The sequence below is a fragment of the Elephas maximus genome, chromosome 12 (assembly GCF_024166365.1).
Source record: "Elephas maximus indicus isolate mEleMax1 chromosome 12, mEleMax1 primary haplotype, whole genome shotgun sequence".
NCBI classification, from domain to species: domain Eukaryota; kingdom Metazoa; phylum Chordata; class Mammalia; order Proboscidea; family Elephantidae; genus Elephas; species Elephas maximus.
In genome coordinates, this window is record NC_064830.1 from 98,671,151 (window position 1) to 98,692,811 (window position 21,661).

A 21,661-nucleotide genomic window follows, 5' to 3' on the forward strand; every position below is an offset into this window, starting at 1 on the left:
TCCGAATTCACTCTTTTGCTTGTGGTAATCCAGTTTTCCCAGCACCATTTGTTCAAGAGGCTATTCTTTCTCCATTGAATGGACTTGGCCTCCTTGGTGAAAATCAACTGTTAATAGATATATGGGTTTATTTTCAAACTCTCAATTCTATTCCATTTGTCTATATGTCTATCCTTATGCCCGTACACTCTTTTGATTACTGTAGCTTTGTAGTAAATTTTGAAATTGGGAAGGATGAGTCCTCCAACTTTGTTCTTCTTCAAGACTGTTTTGGCTATTTGGGGCCCCTTGCAATTCCATATTAATCTGAGGATTGAATTTTTCATTCCTGCAAAAATAGGCTGTTGGAATTTTCATAAGGATTACATTGAATCTGTAGATCACTTTGAGTGACATTGACATCTTAACAATATTAAGTCTTCCAATCCATGAACATGGGGTGTCTTTGCATTTACTTAGGTCTTCTTTCAATTCTTTTAGCAATGTTTTGTAGTTTTCATGGTACAAGGCTTTCATCTCCTTGGTTAAATTTATTCCTAGGTATTTTATTCTTTTAGATGTTATTGTGAATGGAACTGTTTTCTTAATTTTCTTTGCAAATTATTCATTAATGGTGTATGGGAGCACAACTGGTTTTTGCATGTTGATATTGTACCCTTCACCTTTGCTGAATTTGTTTATTAGCTCAAGTAGCTTCTTTGTGGATTCTTTAGGATTTTCCATATATAGGATCATGTCATCTGTGAATAGATATAGTTTTACTTCTTCATTTCAGTCTGGATGCATTTTGTTTCTTATTCTTGCCTAATTGCTCTGGATAGAACTTCCAGTACAATGTTGAATAACAGTGCTTAAAGTGAGCACCTGTCTTTCTCCTGAAAATAGGGGAAAAGCTTTCGGTCTTTTATTATTGAGTAGGATGTTAGCTATGGGCTTTTCATAAATTGCTTTTATAATGTTGAAAAATTTCCTTTCTCTCTCTAATTTTCTGGGTGTTTTTGTCACTAAAAGTCATTGGATTTTATCAAATGCCTTTTCTGCATCAGTTAAGATGATCATGTAGTTTTTTCCACCTTCATTCTATTAATGTGGTTTATTATATTAATTACTTTTCTTACATTGAACCACACTGCGTTCTTGGGATAAATCCCACTTGGTCATGATATATAATCCTTTTGTCGTACTCTTGATTCAATTTTCTAGTATTTTGTTGAGCATTTTTACATGAACATTCATAAGGGATATTAATCTGTAATTTTCTTTTCTTGTAATATCTTTGTCTGGCTTTGTTGTTGTCGTTAGGTGCTGTCGAGTCAGTTCCGACTCATAGTGACCCTATGCACAACAGAACAAAACACCGCCCGGTCCTGTGCCATCCTTACAATCGTTGTTATGCTTGAGCTCATTGTTGCAGCCACTGTGTCAATCCACCTTGTTGAGGGTCTTCCTCTTCTCCACTGACCCTGTACTCTGCGAAGCATGATGTCCTTCTCCAGGGACTGATCCCTCCTGACAATATGTCTAAAGTATGTAAGATGCAGTCTCGCCATCCTTGCCTCTAAGGAGCATTCTGGTCGCACTTCTTCCAAGACAGATTTGTTTGTTCTTTTGGCAGTCCATGGTATATTCAATATTCTTCGCCAACACCACAATTCAAAGGCATCAACTCTTCTTCGGTCTTCCTTATTCATTGTCCAGCTTTCACATGCATATGATGTGATTGAAAATACCATGGCTTGGGTCAGGCGCACCTTAGTCTTCAGGGTGACATCTTTGCTCTTCAACACTTCGAAGAGGTGCTTTGCTTTAGTATGGGTAATGCTGGCCTCGTAGAATGAGTTAGAAAGTGCGCCCTTCTAATTTTTGGAAGAGTTTAAGAAGGACTGGTATTACTTTAAGTGTTTTCTAGAATTCACCAATGAAGCCATCTGGTCCTGGATTTTTCTTTGTTGAGAGGTTTTTTGTTTACTAATCTATTCTCTTTGCTTGTTACCTGTTTGCTTGTAACAGTAACTGTTGAGATTTTCTATTTCTTCTTGAGTCAGTTTAGATAATTTGTGTGTTTCTAGGAATTTGTCCATTTCATGGAGATTACCTAATTTCTTGGCATACAATTGTTCGTAGTATTCTCTTATAATCCTTTTTATTTTAGGACTTTACCTAATCCTATAATGTCTCTGTTTTCATTTATGATTTTAGTTATTTATGTCTCCTCTCTTTTTTTTTCTTTGGCAGTCTAAGCTAAAGGTCTGTCAATTGTATTGATCTTTTTAAAGAACCAACTTTTGTTTTTCAACCTGAAGGATACCCTTTACCATTTCTTATAGGGCAGATCTAGAGGTGATGAGCTCCCTTAGCTTTTGTTTATTTGGGATGCCTTAATTTCTCCACCATTTTTGAAGGAAATTTTTGATGGATATAAAATCCTTGGTTGATTTTTTTTTCTTTCAGCACTTTAATTATGTCATCCCACCGTCATCTACTATAAAAACTAAAGAACACACAAAAAATAAACAAAACAACAACAATAGCAACAAAAAACCACCCTCCTAGTCTTTGTAATTTGGCTCTGTGCTGGGAACTGCTTTAACACTGAGCCTGGAGATCAGCCCAAGGTGAAAGGTTAGCGTTTTCTCAGGTCTTTTCTGAGTATGTGTCTTGCTCTGGATATGTATGTGGCTTTCTAAATTCACTTGTATACATAGACATTTTCAAATGCCCTAATTTCCCAAAGAAACTCCTTGTTTTGCCCTTCCAGGTCTTAGCTGATCCATTGTATGTCTCAGTCGCATTATTTTGCCCCAGGTGGCTATGGGTTGATCATTCGAAACAGATACAAGTGCCTTGTGTCAGTCCTTCAGGTAATCACCAGATTAGAATAGACAAAGTCAGTAATTTGTGAATAAGATCTGGTCTGCTTCCTCCAAAACCAGGGTATTCAAGCCAGCCACTGAGCTAGGGAGGAATTGGGGATTAGGGAAATTAAAGAAGCCACAAAGTTCTCTGTCTTAGGCAGAGTTCTCTAGAGAAGCAAAATCAGTGAAGTATAGAGAGAGAGAAAAAAAAAAAAAAGAGAGAGAGGGAGGGAGAGAGCGGAAGAGCTTTATTTCAAGGAAATGGCTCACGCAGTTGTGGAGGCTGGCAAGTCCCAAATCCGTGGGTTAGGTGTCAGGCTGGAGATATCTCCTGACTCAAATGGTTGCAGGAGCTGAAGAACCCAAAATCTGCAGGTCAAATGGTAGGCTGCTGGCTCACATCCCAAGAACTGAGGTCAGAGGATGACTAGTCAGATGCAGGATTGAAAGAGAGCAAGTTTTGCCAGAACATCCACATATATTGTATGCAGGCCACACCCCCCAAGGAAATTTCCCATTCAACTGATTGACTGCTCACATCAAATCACAAAATGGAGGATGATTACATAATGTCTGCCGAACCACTGAGAATGATGGACTAGCCAAGTTGACATATAACCTTAACCATCACTTTTTTTTTTTTTTATCACAGCATGGGTGGTAAAACAGTGCCCCTCTATTGCCTTGTACTCCCAGGGGGCTCAGTAGTCACTCCTATGAGGGAGAGAGATGACTACTGAGCCCCACTGGAGTCAGTGCTACCTATTGAAAAGGGAGATCAAGAACTGGATGGGGAGGACAAGAAGTTTGATATTTGATGCCAGCCTCAGTCTTTCTCTACTGTCTGAATCAATTTGGTTCTCTACTATCCCAAACAGCGGTATATTGTTGTTGCGGTCTTGTGCCATCAAGCCGATTCTGACTCATGCCAACCCCATGTGTATTACACTCAGCAAGACAAGAGCCCTACAGTTCACCAGACATACCCTTGTTAGAAAGCAGTTTTACCCAGTGCTGTCGAGTCAGTTCCAACCCATAGTGACCCTACAGGACACAGTACGACTGCCCAGAGGATTTCCAAGGGTATGATTTTTATGGAAGCAGACTGCCACATCTTTCTCCTGCAGAGTGGCTGATGGGTTCAAAATGCCCACGTTTTGGTTAGCAGTCAAGCTCTTAACCACAGCACCATCAGGGCTCCTTAGAAGGAAGTTTAGGGATCATCTATTTGAGAATTTTAACGTGGCCCTATAACACAAAAGACAGACCCCTCCTCAGAGACTTCCCAATGCAGGGGGCGATTTGTCTTTGGAAGGATTAGGTAGAGATTCATGATTCTGCTGGACGCCCCTCATTTCCTAGCGTGTAACTGCCCTGGTGGTGCAATCGTTACAAGCTCAGCTGCTAACCCACTCAGCAGCTCTGCAGGAAGAACGTCCTGGCAATCAGTTTCCATAAAGATTACAGCCTAGAAAACCGTATAGGGCAGTTTTGCTCTTGTCACATGGGGCCACCAGGAGTCAAAAATCAACTCATCAGCACCTAACAATGCCGGCAACAGCAGTGTTTCGAGGCCCTTGCTAACAGAGTTGCAGGTTAATGTTCTCAGAGTAACTGGGCAAGCTCAGTTGCCTGTCGCTGCCTGTCTTCCTCGCCGTCTCCTGCTCTTCCAGTGTTCACGGTGCCTCCTGGTTTGTCTCTCTCGCCTCTGGGTAGCATCTGAAGTCTTTCCAGTTCTCTTCCAAATCGCTTTGTCATGTGGATGGAAGTCTTTGACACTCAGCATCACTTACCTGACCATGCTGACCCTGCCGACTCCAGCATTCTGAGCCACCGGGCCCTGCTTCCTCACCCTGCAGCACCCACATGGCCAAGAGCTTGCTCCGAGCAGCTGAGAGGCCTGCACAGGCAGATGGACAACCAAGGGGTCAGGGGAGCAACCTGGCTGGCAGACAAATGCTTCCAGGCCAGCGAAGCAGCTGGACAGAAAGGATCGATCCATGCTGGGCCTCTAGGCCAAGAGCGTGAGGTCAGGGAGTACACGCCAGGCCCCGCCACCGCCAGAACCCCATCTCTCAGCCTTGTTTGCTTCTCTACCATGGTGAAGCGTCAGGCATAAATGAGACTGGCCCACACATCGGTTTCAGGCCCATGAGCTCGGATGAGGTAAAGAAATGCAAAACTCCACGAATTGTATTCACCACTGCTGGTGGTGGGCCAGATGCAGAGGGTAGCTGGTCCCTTCCAGTCACTTAACCCAGTGAAAGATGATCACCCTGGTGGCAGTCCCTGTCATAGCATCTAAACACAGAATTGAGCGATAAATAAGAAGCCTTTTAAATCTTAAAAAGCAAAAATCTCACTTTGAGGACCGAAGTGCACCTGACCCAAGCCATGGTCTTTTCAATCACCTCATATGCATGTGAAAGTTGGACAATGAAAGAGGAAGACTAAAGAAGAATTGACACATTGGAATTATGGTGCTGTCAAAGACTATTGAATATACTGCGGACTATAAGAAGAACAGAAACCCTGGTGGCGTAGTGGTTAAGTGCTACGGGTGCAAACCAAAGGGTAGGCAGTTCGAATCTGCCAGGTGCTCCTTGGAAACGCTATGGGGCAGTTCTACTCTGTCCTATAGGTTTGCTATGAGTCAGAATCGACTCGATGGCACTGGGTTTGGTTTTTTGTTTTTGTTTTTTTTACAAGAAGAACGAACAAATCTGTCTTAGACGAAGTACCAACAGAATGCTCCTTAGAAGCAAGAATGGTGAGACTTTGTCTTGCTGACTTTGGACATCTTATCAGGAGGGACCAGTCCCTGGAGAAGGACATTATGCTTGGTAAAGTAGAGGGTCAGTGAAAAAGAGGAAGACCTTCAGCAAGATGGATTGACACAGTGGCTACAACAATGGGCTGAAACATACCTACTATTGTGAGACTGACACAGAACCAGGCAACGTTTCACTCTGTTATACGTGGGGCCACTATGAGTCAGAGCCAACTCGAGGGCACCTAACAATAATGAGTTGACTGGCTTAAAGCTGAAATCATCTCTTTTTCTTTCTTATTTCCTTTTTAAACTTGTTTTCTAAGAAGTAGCACAAGTGTTTGGGTTTCATATCCAGAGGAATCCTTTCACTGAGCGTAGCCCACCTCAAGCTTTGTAACCACTAAATCATTATACTGGAGCCCCTGTTTAACAGAGGGTCCTGTTACACTCAGTAAAATATAACGGGACCTGGCAGAATTTTGATTTTAAGGGATTCATGCATTTTATTCACAATTTAGAGAATGGTACTAAGTGAGGAGTCACTGGGTGGTGCAAATAGTTACACGCCTGACTTCTCACTGAAAGGCTGGCCGTTCAAACCCACCCAGAGGCACCTCAGAAGAAAGGCCTGGTGATCTTCTGAAAGGTCACAGCCTTGAAAACCTATGCAGCAGTCCTACTCTGCAAACATGGGTTCGCCATGAGTTGGAATCAACTGGACGGCAACTAACGTCAACAGCAACATCCATGTGAGCTGAGAAAATGTGGTGGTTCAGCAATCTGCCCCCCAGTATCTGGTCCCAGCTGCCCCATCACGCCTATGTCTCCCTCAAGACGTGCCCAGCCCCCCCCCTCCAGCTGCTTCTCATTGAAGACTGAGCACGTTGTGCATTCTCCCACCTTGCTGCAAGTGTGTCCTTCATGGAACAGGGTGGTACCCTGAGGTGTCGGGAGCTGGGCTGAGCTGCGGCCAACACTGTGGGTGACCTTGAACAGGTCAGCCGCCCCCACGTGAAATGGGGAGGACAGTTTCTTGCAGCCCCACATGTATCTGCTAGTCCAGTCATCATTCACGCCAGGTGCAACGGGGGGGTCTCCTCTCTGCGGTTCCGGAGTGGGCATTAGTGTGCTCCTTGTTTCCAGGAGGCACCCAGTCACCCCTACCCCCCACCATGAGTTCGTCCTTCATTTGCGTTCGGGGCTATATGGTCCCCGGCGGTTTTCAGCACTGGCCAGCCTTTGCCTCTTGGGCCTCTTTGCAGACACAAGGAAGGAGGCAGGCAGCAGCCATGGACCAGCGGGGGACTTGGCCCATGTCTAGAGCTGCTCCATCCCCTTTAGGCTGGACCCTTCTCTCCTCCAGGAGAAGGATTCTGCATACTGTATCACCCCCATCTAGCCACACAAGTCTTCTGAAGTGAGGATTCAAGGGCTTCAGTGGGGATCATGGTGCTGAGAACCAGCCCACCTCTGGTCTGGTTCTCCTTTCCTAATCACAGTGTCCTGTTTTCTCCTGCCTTTCTGCCTTGCTGATGCCCCTGATAACCGTTAGGAGTCCCTGGTGGCACAAACAGCTCCACACTCAACTACTAATCGAAAGGTTGGTGGTTGAAACCCACTCAGAGACACCTCACAAGAAAGGCCTGGCAATCTTCTTCTGAAAGGTCATGGCCTTGAAAACCCTATGGAGCACAGTTCTCCTTTGCACACATGGGGTTGCCATGAGTCAGAGTCAACTCGACAGCAACTGGTCAGGTTTGATTTTGATGTTACCATCCTCTGCTCTGACCTCCAGCTCTTTCACACTGAATGTTTGGCCAGTCGGCGCACTTTGTATTTCCAGGTTTAAATCGGAGCATTTGGAGTGTTGTAGTTTGCACACTGAGTTTCTTTTAGGAAGCTTGCCTCCCAGTACTTGTGTCTTCTTGAGCTCTTCCTTCTTACCCATTCTCCCTTTCGCCGAGAACTCTTTGGGATCATCCTGCCATGTTCCAGTGAACTGGCCACCAGCCAACTTGATTTCATCTGCAAACTTAACAATCATGTTTCCTCTCTGCCATCTGAGTCATTTGTGAAATGTTGAGTGGACAGGGCCCTGGGCTGGTCCTAGCCACTTGGCATGTCTGGCCTGACCTCTCACCTTGCCCACAGTCAGCCCTGCATGTTTCCCAGAGTGCACCGAGCCACCTGGTCACCAATACCAGGCCCACAGCATACCGGTGTCAGGGACAGGGAAGCCTGCATGGGGGACATCTTAGGACTTGCCATCTGGCATGAGGTTGCGCAGGTCCCCCATCTTGTCCCATGTGGCCTCAGCAAGGCTGAATGAGTGGAGGTCCAGCTGGGGGGGGGTGTGTGGCTGGGACAGGTGGGAAGCCCAGCTCGGGCCAGGCTAGGGTGGTCACCAATAGGGCTGGGACAACATGGAAATATTCCGAGCAGGCTGACTGGGAGAGAAGTCACTGGTTAGGAACAAACCCAGTGAGAGGCGGTCCTTGGGCCAGGCACAGTCTTGGTCTTGGTGAGGGAAGGGGATCAAGCTGGGGCACTCCCCTGCAAACCTCCGTTTGAAGGAGCAATTCTTCGCCTATCAGCTCTGCACTGGGTCGGTTCTTTTAAATCTTAAGGGGACTGTGCCTGCCAGGGTCCCTCCCAGAAGACAACTGGTCCTTCTCTGTACAAGGCCCTTGTTTCAGTTTCCTAGAGCTGCTATAACAGAAATACCACACATGGGTGGCTCTAACAATCAGAAGTTTGTTTTCTCACAGCTTAGGAGGCTAGAAGTCCAAATTCAGGGGAAGACTCTCTGTTGGGAGAAGGTTCTTATCTCCTTCAGGTCCTGTTCCTGGGTTCCTTGGCAATTTTCATGTGGCATCTGTCTTCCCTCATTTGTGCTGGCTTGTCCTTGTGTCTGTGGTGTTCCTTCTGTCACTCAGAAGTGTTTAGGCTGAGGACACACCCCACATTGATATGGCCCCATCAACATAACAGAGAAAACCCTATTTGCAAACAGGATCATATCCATGGGTATGGGTTCAGGAGTCCAGTGCATATTTTGGGGGGACCTCATTCCATCCACAACAGCCCTCCCTTATGCTGGGGGCCAGTAGTGGTATCTTTTTAGTGTGTGTTGGGGCAGAAACGGGTGGGGTCCAGGAGTAGGGAGAGATGAAATCCCCCTGTCAGTGTAGTGAAGTGGCTCTGGACCCTGAGTTAGACACTGGCTGTAGCCATGGCTGTTACTCCTCACTGTAGGGCCTTGGCCAAGCCATTTCCCTTTGGCCAATCTTTGAGTCCTTATCTATCCAGTGAGAGGAAGGACAGTTGTTGGGTGAAGGCCTTTCTACCACCCATGCCCCCTGAGCCCTCAGGTGTTTGTCCAGCTCTCCTGGGACCCTTCTGGGTGCAGGACCGGGCAACATTTCTTTGTGTTATCCATGAGGCCGTGAGGTCACTATGAATCAGAGCAAATTCAACAGCACCTAACAGTAACCTGGGACCCAGTCCCAAGTGGCTGAACTTTTGGCTAAAACTCACCAAGACAAAATGGAGGACATAAGAAAAGCCTGTACTACACATGGGGGACATGGTGTGAGTGCCTAGCCCACCCACAGCAACTGCGGCCACAGGCCCTGGGGCCCCGCAGCCAACCTCCACATCTCACTTTTCCCAGGTCGGGGCCGTCGGTGAGGAAGAGGACTGGGTCAGCCTGTACGAGGAGGAGAACGAGCCTGACGCCCAGACGCTTGAAATCCCAAACCTCACGCCCTACACTCACTACAGGTGAGAACAGCAGGCAATAAACTGCCACAGGGGAGAGTGCCGCCTTGAACAGGTGGCTTCAGTCTGCACTAACAAATCTTGCCATATGTAAGTAAATGAGACATTTCCAAGTAACAATTACAGCAAATCAAACCTTAAAGAACAGCCAGGACACAGAGTTGAATATCATTTCCAGGGAGAGCATACCCTGATCTTAGATTAGGAATGTTCTTTCCATCAATCCTAGCCACCAAAGCAGCCCGGAGAAATGACTCCCTGTTATATTACGCTTAATAACCAGGAGCCGCAGGCAGCCGGAGAGATGATGCTGTCCTTTACAAAACTCCGTGACCACTTGTGGCTATTAACACACTGTGTGGCAACAAAGTAGAGTGGTAGATGTCCTCCGAATACCTCTCTGCCTAGCAGGGCCCAGGAGTTGCTAGTCTGGCTAATCGAGCACATAACATGCCATTTAACCTTTTGCTTCTTGATCCTGAAACCAGGGCTTCCAACCAGTTCATCAGGTTTGAACTCCTGGTGAGAATTTGCATTTCTGACAAGTTCCCAGGTGATGCTAATTGTGCCAGTGAGGGACCAATTCTGAGAACCACTAGTAGAGCAATTGCTCTCAAAATTTATCACACGTAAGAATCACCTGGGGATCTTGTCAAAATGTAGATTCTGATTCAGTATATCTGGAGTAGAAATGCAAATTCTCAGCAGGGGTTTGAACCAGAATGAACTGGTTTGAAACCCGGCCAGAAACTTAAACCAGAACCGCACCTGTTGCTGTCGAGTTGATTCCGACTAATAGAGACCCTATAGGACAGAGCTGAACTGCCCCATAGAGTTGCCAAGGAGCTTCTGGTGGATACAAACTGCTGACGTTTTGTTAGCAGCCATAGCGCTTAACCACTAGAGCACCAGGGTTTCCTGTCTGAAACTTATCCGGCGGTAAATTTCCAGCCTCCACAAATGGTAGCATCATCAGGAGCTGTTAGAGACGTTATAACTTCCCGTAAGATCGTTGATGGAGGTGAAATTTCCAGTTATCACCAAATGTTGAGTTAGATAATGTCATTGTTCTGCCAGGTCAAATACATTTCATAAGATTGAGGGAAAAAAGGAAATCAGAATTACTAATTCAGGGAGGAAAAGGTAAATTTACATCTTTGTCAAGAACACTTTTTCAGTACAATACCAAGATTGAGTTGAAAAAAGAAAAAACGAACAAAAGATGCTATTTAGCTGCTATTTATTTTTAATGTCTTTCCTGCGAAGATTAGAGCAGACGGACTGAGATAGGATGCACTTGATTCCGAGAAAAGCCTTTAGTGTAAAATGAATTGTTGGGCGTCAAGACTTACCGTATGAAATTAATTACAACAATATAATTATTCCAACTCGATTCAATTCACTATCAGAAGCTGTGATTAAAGACCAATGTCCCTGTCTTAAATTCATGTAAATGTAGGGAACCTTTGGGATAAATAAGCACACGTGCTTAGGATTCTTTTTTTGGTATATAAATTCAATTAAAACAATTGTACGTATGAACAGGCAGAACTGAAAGCTTTGTAAGAAGTTTTAAAGAACATCTAACTCCACCCTCATTTTAGAGATAAGGAATCTTGAGACATGTCTGATTTGCCGCAGAAATAGGGGAAAAGGAGATGACTTCGGCCATTAAAATGACACTTGACTTTAAAAGATGTCATTGTTAGAACAGCTCCCTGGTGGTGCAGTAGATAAGAGCTACAGCTGCTAACCAAAAAGTCAGCAGTTCAAAGCCACCAACAGCTCCTTGGATACCCAGGGGCAGTTCTACTCTGTCCTGTCGGGTCGATAAAACAGTTTTTTGGTTACTACTTCAATTCCATTCAAGAGGTTCTTGAACCCCTTACGTTACCCTGAACTTGAACAAGCTAATGGCTCCTGAGGACTCAGATTTCTGTCTAATGCTTCTAGTGCTTTATGTTGCACTTGGGAATTTTAAATTGTCGAGTTGTAAGAGATTTACCATTCTTTGAAGGTTTTTAGGGAAAAGGGCCATGTATGTAATTTGCATTTTAAACAAAACCAAGAGAAAGAGGGCACCCTTGAGCAATGGCCTTAACGAGTCAGCTTGACACACACCTGAGCCCTCTCTTTAGAAACCTTGCTGTTTTGTTTTGTCTTGTTTCATCTTTCCAGATAATCCTTTGCTTCAGAATAACCTTCTTCAATGGTTTTGCCTCTAGATTTCGAATGAGGCAAGTGAATATTGTTGGTCCAAGCCCTTTCAGCCAGTCTTCCAGGGTCATCCAGACCCTGCAAGCCCCACCGGACGTGGCTCCAACCAGCATCACCATCCGCACCGCAAGCGAGACCAGCCTGTGGCTGCGCTGGGTGGTAAGTTGTGCGGCCAGGAGGGGGCCCACTGGGAACACCGTCCAGAGGTGCCGGGATGTACAAAGTGAATCAAGAGCTTAGCAGCTTCTCAGTCATGCCTTTTTCCAAGTTCAAACTAATCCCATCATTAAACCAAAAATTACGTTTTACAGTTGGTATGAGAGCTTTTTTTTTTATGAGAGCTTAGACCAGCCCCAATGATCTCATTAATGAGTTGCATTGCAAGCTGTCTCCTTGGAACAGAGGAATAGCCTTTGGGGAGGAAGGCCAGTGATGCTACAGGCAGGACCTGCAAGTCCTTAAGCTAGGTCAACATGGAACGTGTACTCAATATCTGTAAGGGAGCCAACCTGATATTTAATCAACATATTTCCCACAAAAGTAAGCCAGAATGTATTAAAAGAAATTATGCCCAGCCAAAGTTACTGACAGGGTTTCATTTAATTAACAGAAAAAAAAGTTCCAGGGAAAAGTAGGATAGAAGATTCTAAGAATGTTCCCCAAGAAAACAATTCCCGTGGGATTGGCCTCCTAAGATAGGCCTACCCCTGGAGACCCATCAAGGTGGCTGTTCAAGATGTCAACTCACCATGGCCTGTTTTTGTTCCAGCCCTTGCCGGACTCCCAGTACAACGGGAACCCTGAGTCGGTGGGCTACAGGGTCAAGTACTGGCGCGCAGACCTCCAGGCTCAGGTGCTGGCCCAAGTTATCAATGACCGGCTGGAGAGGGAGTTCACCATCGAGGAGCTGGAGGAATGGACGGAATACGAGCTGCAGATGCAAGCCTTCAACGCCATCGGGGCTGGGCCATGGAGCGAGGTGGTGCGGGGTCGCACACGGGAGTCAGGTGAGGGGAAGGCTCCCCAGTCACAAGACTCAGCTCCCCCTGTGTCTCTTTAAAGATGTGGCTGAATTTCCCTACATCTCAAAACCCCAAGACCATGACACCCCAATGGTTCATGCCACCTGTACCTATGTTAGCACTTTGTTGTCATTGTGGTTAGCTGCTGTCGAGTCAGACCCCAACTCATGGCAATCCCATGCAAAACAGAAAATAACACTGCCCATTCTTGTACCTTTCCTGTGATTGGTTATGAATTGGACCATTATGCTCCACAGGGTTTTCATTGGCTGATTTTTGGAAGTAAATTGCCAGGCCTTTCTTCCTAGTCTGTCTTAGTCTGGAAGCTCCGTTGAAACCTGGTCAGCATCGTAGCAATACACACACAGCCCTCCACTGACAGACAGGTGGTAGCTATGCATGAGGTGCGTTGGCTGGAAGTCGAGCCTGGGTCTCCCCCATGGAAGGTGGGATTTTACCACTGAGCCAGCACTGTCCCTAAGTCGGTAACTTACTAGCCCACTAATTAGGTTGGACTCAGCAGTAATTCAGATAAAATTTCATTGGGACCCTATGCCACCAGTATGAAATTGATGATGAATTCTAATAGTGGCTAGACTCACGTTATTATTTTTAAATTTTTAACAAGGGATAATTTCTCTATCAGTGATGAGATGTAAGAGTGAGTAGAAGATTCTTAGGGGAGCCTCCTCTTCACAGGTTAATATGCGTGGGACGTTAAGATCATCTAGCCTGCAAAAACACATAGGCCCCAAAAGTCCAATTGCTTTAATACTAGAAGTTCATCGCTCCCTCATATTGTAGTCCGAGCCAGGTGTTCCTATTTGGCAGGTGGCTGTCTTCCATGAGGTGGTTCAAGGACCCAGGCTCTGCTATCCTGTGGGTCTAATCACCCTCTGCATCCAGCTACCTGAAGGGAAAAGAAGAAGGAGAGTGGGTGCAACTGTCTCTTAGGCCCTGTGCAGAGATGGCGCGCCTGTCTCTTAGGCCCTGTGCAGAGAGGGCGCGCCTGTCTCTTAGGCCCTGTGCAGACATAGTACACCTGTCTCTTAGACCCTGTGCAGAGATGGCACACTTGTCTCTTAGGCCCTGTGCAGACATAGTACACCTGTCTCTTAGACCCTGTGCAGAGATGGCACACTTGTCTCTTAGGCCCTGTGCAGAGATGGCACACCTGTCTCTTAGGCCCTGTGCAGAGATGGCACACCTGTCTGTTAGACCCTGTGCAGAGATGGTGCACCTGTCTCTTAGACCCTGTGCGGAGATGCCACACCTGTCTCTTAGGCTCTGTATGGAGATGGCACATGTGTCTCTTAGGCTCTGTGCAGAGATAGTGCACCTGTCTCTTAAGCCCTGTGCAGAGATGGTGCAGTTGTCTCCTAGGGTCTGTGCAGAGATGGTGCACCTGTCTCTTAGGCCCTGTGCAGAGATGGCACATTTGTCTCTTAGGCCCTGTGCAGAGATGGCACACCTGTGGACATGTGGAACTGTGCATCGGTCTCTTAGTATCTGTGTGGAGATGGCTCACCTGTCTCTTAGGACCTGTGTGGAGATGGCACACCTCACTCTGCTCACAGCCCGTCAGCCAGAACTCAGTCACGGGGCTAAGTGAGAAGTGTTGCTGATGAGTGTTTAGCAGTCTCTGCTGCAGTTATGCTGGTGACAGACTGTGTTCCCTGATCTTCTGGGCTTTGTAGACTTACTTCAGCCAGTTCACAATGGTCTAGAGAACTGTATCAGCCCAAATTGAGTATCCAGAAACACAACTGGAAGGATGCCACCTTCTTTACCTATACCCTGTAACAAAGACCAGGTCCTCCCCATCTCCTCTGAATTAGAGAGGTTTTGTCTTGAAAGGAAATCAACCAGCTGCTGCCCTCCTCCATCTTCTTTAACAGAAGTCGTAACATGTACTTGGTCTGTCGCGGAGGGTGTAGTACTTCTAGACAAACTTGTTGTTGTCAGTTGCCACGGAGTCGGCTCATGGTAATCTTATGTCTAACAGAAGGAAACGTTGCCCAGTCTGGCACTATTCATGATTATTGATATGTTTGAGTCCATTTTTGTCTATTGAGTCTATTATGTCAGTCCATGTCGTGGAGGGTTTTCTTCATTTTTGCTGGCCCTCTACTTTACCAAACATAATGTCCTTTTATAGTGATCGGTCTTTCCTGACGATATGTCCAAAGGGGCATGTCTGACAAACTGACAGTTTAAGTTTGTCTTCCAGGTGGTAGAAAACAAACTTAAAAAAAAAAAACGGAACCTGTTGCCTTTGAGCTGATTCTGACTCACAGTGACCAATAGGACTGAATAGAACTGCTCCAGAGGTTTTCTAAGGCTGTAAATCTTTACAGAAGCAGACCGTCCCATCTTTTCCCCATGGAGTGGCTGGTGGGCTTGAATTCCCAACGTTCTAGTTAGCAGCTGAGCTCTCAACCACTGCACCACCAGGGCTCCTGGAAGACAAACTTAGGCTGTTGGAAATAGTACATAATATAAATCCCTGACCTTCCCCCAGACAGGTGATGAGGAAAAGCTATGGAAGTTTGAGCCAGTGGGGCAGGCGTTGGTCAGAAGGTGAAGACCATGACCGTGTCCACTGCTTCACTCAAAAAGTCCTTGGTCCATTTTATTTATTGATGCTGAACGTTATAACCTGTTCTCTTTTCCTTCTCCTCACCGATTGTCTCCATTAAGTGAAAGAGCTGCAGCTCTAGTTGTTACTTTAGTCCCATCATAGACATAAACTATGTTTCCCCGAGGTGGGCTCTGAGCCCGGTGTGAGTCCATGTTTTCTTGAGCCTCCAAGGAGACAGAGTTAGAGAGGTCGCGCTTAAAGCTGACACGGGACATGAGGCTGCCAGCCCCTTCCAGCAATGTTTCCTCACTGGGGTCCTCACAAGTGTCCCAGGGACCTGCCCCCACCCTCCTCCAGAGCCTTCTCTGTCCATGTTCTAAGACGTGTGTGAGCCAATAGCCTCTCTGTTGTGTTGTTGTTTTATTAAATGTTGTTGTTATTAGTTGCCTTTGAGTTGATTCCGACTCATGGCTACTCCATGTGTTACAGAGCAGAACTGCTCCATAGGGTATTCTTGGCTGTAATCTTTACAGAAGGAGCCCCTGGTGGTGGAATGGCTAAGCATTCAGCTGCTAACCAGAAGGTCGGCAGTTTGAACTCACCCAACAGTTACGTGGGAGAAAGACCTGGCAATCTGCTCCTGTAAAGATTACGTCCTAGAAAACTTTATAGGGCAGTTCTACTCTGTCGTATGGGGTTGCAATGAATCAAAATGGACTCCACAGCCCCTAACAACAACAACTATCTTTACAGAAGCAGATTACCAGGCCTGTCTTCCATGGTGCTAACCTTTAGGCTTGCAGTCTAGCACAAACCCAGGGACCTTAGCAAAATTATTTGATTGTTTAATTTTTTTTTTTTTTTTTTACATATTGAACACTCTTGCCTGAGGAGATGAAGTTAGAATCTAGAGTGATGTTAATGGGAAATATATAAAAAGGTGAAGCTGGGAAGGTCAAGTGCACAGCAGGAGGAAGGCAGAGGAAGTGGTTGGCATGCGACGTGGCTGGGCATTGGCCTTGGAGGAAGAAGATGCAGAGCGTGGAAGGGAGGGACACCTGGTGAGCCCCATTGCTTCCAGGCTTGCCCGATCCTAAACCAGTGCCTGGTTAGGAGCCCTTACGGGGCATGAAGAACTGGGGAGACAGTGCCAAGGGATCCCAACAGATCTGAGTAGCTGAAAGCCAGTGAGGGAAGTATAGGGAGCTCGAATGGATCCACTGGAAAAATAAGTAACAGAAAGGCCCACTGAACCTTATGAGCTGTGCCAGCCCCTTGGCTTCTCCTCTTATCACTCACTTTACCCAGTGTCGACTGGGAACTGACACATGCTGGGTCGGGTAACAGGTGTGAGGGCAGATGCAGTGTGTTTACTGCATGCCATACAGGGGCATTTTCTATGTGTGGTGTGATAAGCAAAGGCTTCGCAAGCAGTGGGTAGACGCTTCTCTCCTCGTCCTTTTCTCTCTCACTCTCCAGTTCCCACCAAGAATACCGGGCTGCCGTTATCAGGAAACAGGTATAAGTTACTAGGATTTATCTTTACCCCTGTCTGCCGCCAGTCAGACTCCAAGCTGGTCTAAGAGCACAGGCAACATCCTTTAGCCACAAAGAATGTTTCTATTTCTTCCTAATCTTCCCTGGGCAGGGAGAAAGAGAGAAATAGAGATAGGGGGACAGACAGACAGATAGATTGTTGCTGTTCTTAGGGCCCATCGAGTTGATTCTGACTTGTGGCAACCCCATGTGACAGAGTAGAATGGCCCCATAGGGTTTTCTAGGCTGTAATCTTTACGGAAGCAGATTACCAGGTCTCTTCTCCCACGGAACCGCTGGATGAGTTCGAACCACCAATCTTTCAGGCAGTGATCCAGTGCTTAACCACTGATAGGTGGATAGAGATGGATCGATTTAAACAGTTACACAGAGAAACAGAGAAATATTGTTCTGTGAGTGAGCAGTGTGAACTTTAATGGACGAACGAGGCCACTGAAGAGTAGTCACCATGACAAGTATCAAGCTCCAAAGCAGGCTGATACTTTCAGGGGTTTACCCAAAGCAGCCAGGGCAGGCTCAGATGTCCTCCCACCTTCTTTCAGGCTGTAGATATTATGTTAGAAATAAGAGATTGGGACAGACTTACCCTCATCTTGTCACAGTGTGATCCATGGATTGTTAAAGAGCTCCATTACCTTCAATATCAGAATTTTCCTGGCAATGAAGAGAACTAGAGAAATTATGAGGGACAGCAAAAGGCAGACTAAGAAAATATAAAAGACTTCTGCTGTCACCAGCTAGAAAATTATGGATAAAATATAATTTTTAGAAATTTTGAATTTCTTGATATTAAAAAAAAAAAAAACATAAAATAAAAGGGATATCCCTAGATGTCAGAGGCATAAAGAGAGCTGAAAACCAGAGCAGTAGGTAATACTGAACTCTTGCTGCAGCTGCCCTGGATGGGGTGGGGGGGGGGGGTGGATCTATCCTGATAGTTTCCAGAAGTGAGATTCGAAGCCCATACAGGAACGGGAGATGCAGCCTTGAGTCTCTGCAAGGTGGCGTGCTAGAATTGAGATCCCTACACAAAGACAAGGCTCTTGAAGGCTGTGTTGTTGTTGTTGTTAGTTGCCCTCAAGTCAGTTCTAACTCATGGCAACCCTGTGTGTCCAGAGTAGAACTGCTCCATAGGGTTTTTTTTTTTTTTTTTTTAACTTTTATTAAGCTTCAAGTGAACGTTTACAAATCCAATCAGTCTGTCACATATAAGTTTACATACATCTCACTCCCTACTCCCACTTGCTCTCCCCTTCTTGAGTCAGCCCTTTCAGTCTCTCCTTTCTTGACAATTTTGCCGGCTTCTCTCTCTCTCTATCCTCCCATCCCCCCTCCAGACAAGAGTTACCAACACAATCTCAAGTGTCTACCTGATATAATTAGCTCACTCTTCATCAGCGTCTCTCTCCCACCCGCTGACCAGTCCCTTTCATGTCTGATGAGTTGTCTTCGGGGATGGTTCCTGTCCTGTGCCAACAGAAGGTCTGGGGACCATGGCCGCCGGGATTCCTCTAGTCTCAGTCAGACCATTAAGTTTGGTCTTTTTATGAGAATTTGGGGTCTGTATCCCACTGATCTCCTGCTCCCTCAGGGGTCCTCTGCTGTGCTCCCTGTCAGGGCAGTCATCGATTGTGGCCGGGCACCAACTAGTGCTTCTGGTCTCAGGATGATGTAGGTCTCTGGTTCATGTGGCCCTTTCTGTCTCTTGGGCTCTTAGTTGTCGTGTGGCCTTGGTGTTCTTCATTTTCCTTTGCTCCAGGTGGGGTGAGACCAATTGATGCATCTTAGATGGCCGCTTGTTAGCATTTAAGACCCCAGACGCCACATTTCAAAGTGGGATGCAGAATGATTTCATAATAGAATTATTTTGCCAGTTAACTTAGAAGTCCCCGCAAACCATGTTCCCCAGACCCCCGCCCTTGCTCCGCTGACCTTCGAAGCATTCATTTTATCCCGGAAACTTCTTTGCTTTTGGTCCAGTCCAATTGAGCTGACCTTCCATGTATTGAGTGTTGTCCTTCCGTTAACCTAAAGCAGTTCTTATCTGCTGATTAATCAATAAAAAACCCTCTCCCACCCTCCCTCCCTCCCCCCCTCATAACCACAAAAGTATGTGTTCTTCTCAGGTTTACTATTTCTCAAGATCTTATAATAGTGGTCTTATACAATATTTGTCCTTTTGCCTCTGACTAATTTCGCTCAGCATAATGCCTTCCAGGTTCCTCCATGTTATGAAATGTTTCAGAGATTCGTCACTGTTCTTTATCGATGCGTAGTATTCCATTGTGTGAATATACCACAATTTATTTACCCATTCATCCGTTGACAGACACCTTGGTTGCTTCCAGCTTTTTGCTATTGTAAACAGAGCTGCAGTAAACATGGGTGTGCATATATCTGTTTGTGTGAAGGCTCTTGTATCTCTAGGGTATATTTCGAGGAGTGGGATTTCTGGGTTGTATGGTAGTTCTATTTCTAACTGTTTAAGATAACGCCAGATAGATTTCCAAAGCGGTTGTACCATTTTACATTCCCACCAGCAGTGTATGAGAGTTCCAATCTCTCCGCAGCCTCTCCAACATTTATTATTTTGTGTTTTTTGGATTAATGCCAGCCTTGTTGGTGTGAGATGGAATCTCATCGTAGTTTTAATTTGCATTTCTCTAATGGCTAATGATCGAGAGCATTTTCTCATGTATTCCATAGGGTTTTCAAGGCTGTGACTTTTTGGAAGCCGATCTCTAGGCCTATCTTCCAGGGCATCCCTAGGTGGTTCAAACTACCAGCCTTTTGGCTAGTAGTTGAGCACTGAACGTTTTGCACCACCCATGGACCACCTTGAAAGCTATAGCCTCTTTGAAAAAGCAGACTAAAAATACCTGCCCGCCAGCTTAGGGAGACGAAAGAAGCTTGGTTGTGTCTACCTGGATTCTGGATGTAAAATAAAAAGGAGTTTCTAGTCCTGTGCCTGGCTCAGGTTTGGGTTCTGAATTTAAGCTACTAAATGGTACAAAGACTCCCAGATGAGAAACGAATGTAAAACAGGGTCCCAGACAGCAAAGAACACAAGTGACAAAAGAAAAAATTGACAAATTGAATTTCATCAAAATGAAAAACTTTTGTGCTTCAAAGGATGCCATCAAAAAAGTGAAAAGGCAACCCCCAAAATGGGAGAAAATGTTTTGAAATTGTATATCTGACAAGGCACTTATGTTGAGAATACATAAAGAACACTTAAAATTCGACAAAAAAAAGAGAAACAACCCAATTAAAAAATGGACAAAAGGCTTCACTAGGCATTTGTCCAAAGAAGATATAGAAATGGCCAGTGAAAAGATGCTCAACACCATTAGCCATTAGGGAAATGCAGAGCAAAACCACAATGAGATATCACTTCACACCCACTAGGATGGCTTAAAAAAAAAAAAAGATGGACAACAGCAGGTGTTGACAAAAAAAAAAAGGATGAGGAGAAAGTGGAACTCTCATACGTTGCTGGTGAGAATGTAAAATGGTGCAGCTGCTTTGGAAAACTGTTCAGTGATTCCTCAAAAGGTTGAACATAGAATCACTGTGTTGTTGTTGTTTTTAGGTGCCGCTGAATTGGTTCCCACTCAGAACCACCCCAAGTACAAGAGAACAAAACACTGCCCTGTCCTGCGCCCTCCTCAGAATCACTGCTGTGTTTGAGCCCATTGTTGCAGTCACTGTGTCCATCCATCTCATTGAGAATCTTCCTCTTTTCTCTGACCCTCTACTTTATCAAGCATGATGTCCTTCTCCAGGGACTGGTTCCTCCTATAAACATGTCCAAATTAAGTGAGACAAAGTCTCCCCGTCCTTGCTTCTAAGGTGCATTCCGGCTGTACTTCTTCTAAGACAGCTTTGTTCGTTCTTTTGACAGTTCATTGTATATTCAGTATCCTTCGCCAGTACCATAATTCGAAGGCATTAATTCCTCTATGGTCTGTATTCATTGTCCAGTTTTGCATGAATATGAGGAGATTGAAAATATCATGGCTTGGGTCAGGTGCATCTTAGTCCTCAATGTAACATCCTTGCTTTTTAACACTTTAAAGAGGCCTTTTGCAGCAGATTTGTGCAATGCAGTACGTCGTTTGATTTCTCCACTCCTGCTTCCATAGGTGTTGATTGTGGATCCCAGTAAAGTGAAATCTTTGACAGCTTCAATCTTTTCTTCATTTATCGTGATGTTGCTCATTGGTCCAGCTGTGAGAATTTTTGTTTTCTTTATGTTTTAGTTTTTTTTTTATGTTGAGGTGTAATCCATACTGAAGGCTGTACTGTCATATGACCCAGCAATTCGACTTCTACGTATGTATCCAAGAGAATTGAGCACACATGCCCGCACAAAAACTCATACTCTAATGTTCATGGCAGTAGTATTTGTAATAGCCAAAAGTTGGAAACAACCCAAGTGTTCATCAATTGATGACTGGATAAATAAAACGAAGTATAGCCACACAATGGAGTATTATTTGCAATAAAAAGGAATGAAGTACTGGTACATGCTACATGGATGAACCTTGAAAACATTATACAAAATGAAAGAAGACAGACACAAAAGACTACATATTGTATGATTCCATTTGTATAAAAAGTCCACAATAGGCAAAGCTACCGAGATAGAAGGTGGATCAGTGATTGCTGCCTAGGGCTAAGGAGAAGGGGCTTCAGGGATATGGAGAGTGTCATGGATTGAATTATGTCCCCCCCCAAAATGTGTGTATCAACTTGGTTAGGCCATGATTGCCAGTATTGTGTGGTTGTCCTCCATTTTGTGATTGTAATTTTATGTTAAGAGGACTAGTGTGGGATTGTAATGCCACACTTTCCCAGGTCGCCTCCCTGATCC

The 21,661-nt window shown here is 45.3% G+C and overlaps 1 protein-coding gene across 5 annotated transcripts in view; it reads left to right on the forward strand.

Moving 5' to 3' along the window:
• SDK1 (sidekick cell adhesion molecule 1) overlaps positions 1-21,661 on the forward strand; it is a 1,136,389-nt gene that overhangs the window by 951,452 nt on the left and 163,276 nt on the right. For all 5 annotated transcript variants that reach the window (XM_049902716.1, XM_049902719.1, XM_049902717.1 and 2 more), the window contains 3 exons: positions 9,302-9,411; positions 11,634-11,784; positions 12,395-12,632. In XM_049902716.1, coding sequence (XP_049758673.1) covers positions 9,302-9,411; positions 11,634-11,784; positions 12,395-12,632 — 499 coding nt within the window. The remainder of the gene's footprint in view (positions 1-9,301; positions 9,412-11,633; positions 11,785-12,394; positions 12,633-21,661) is intronic.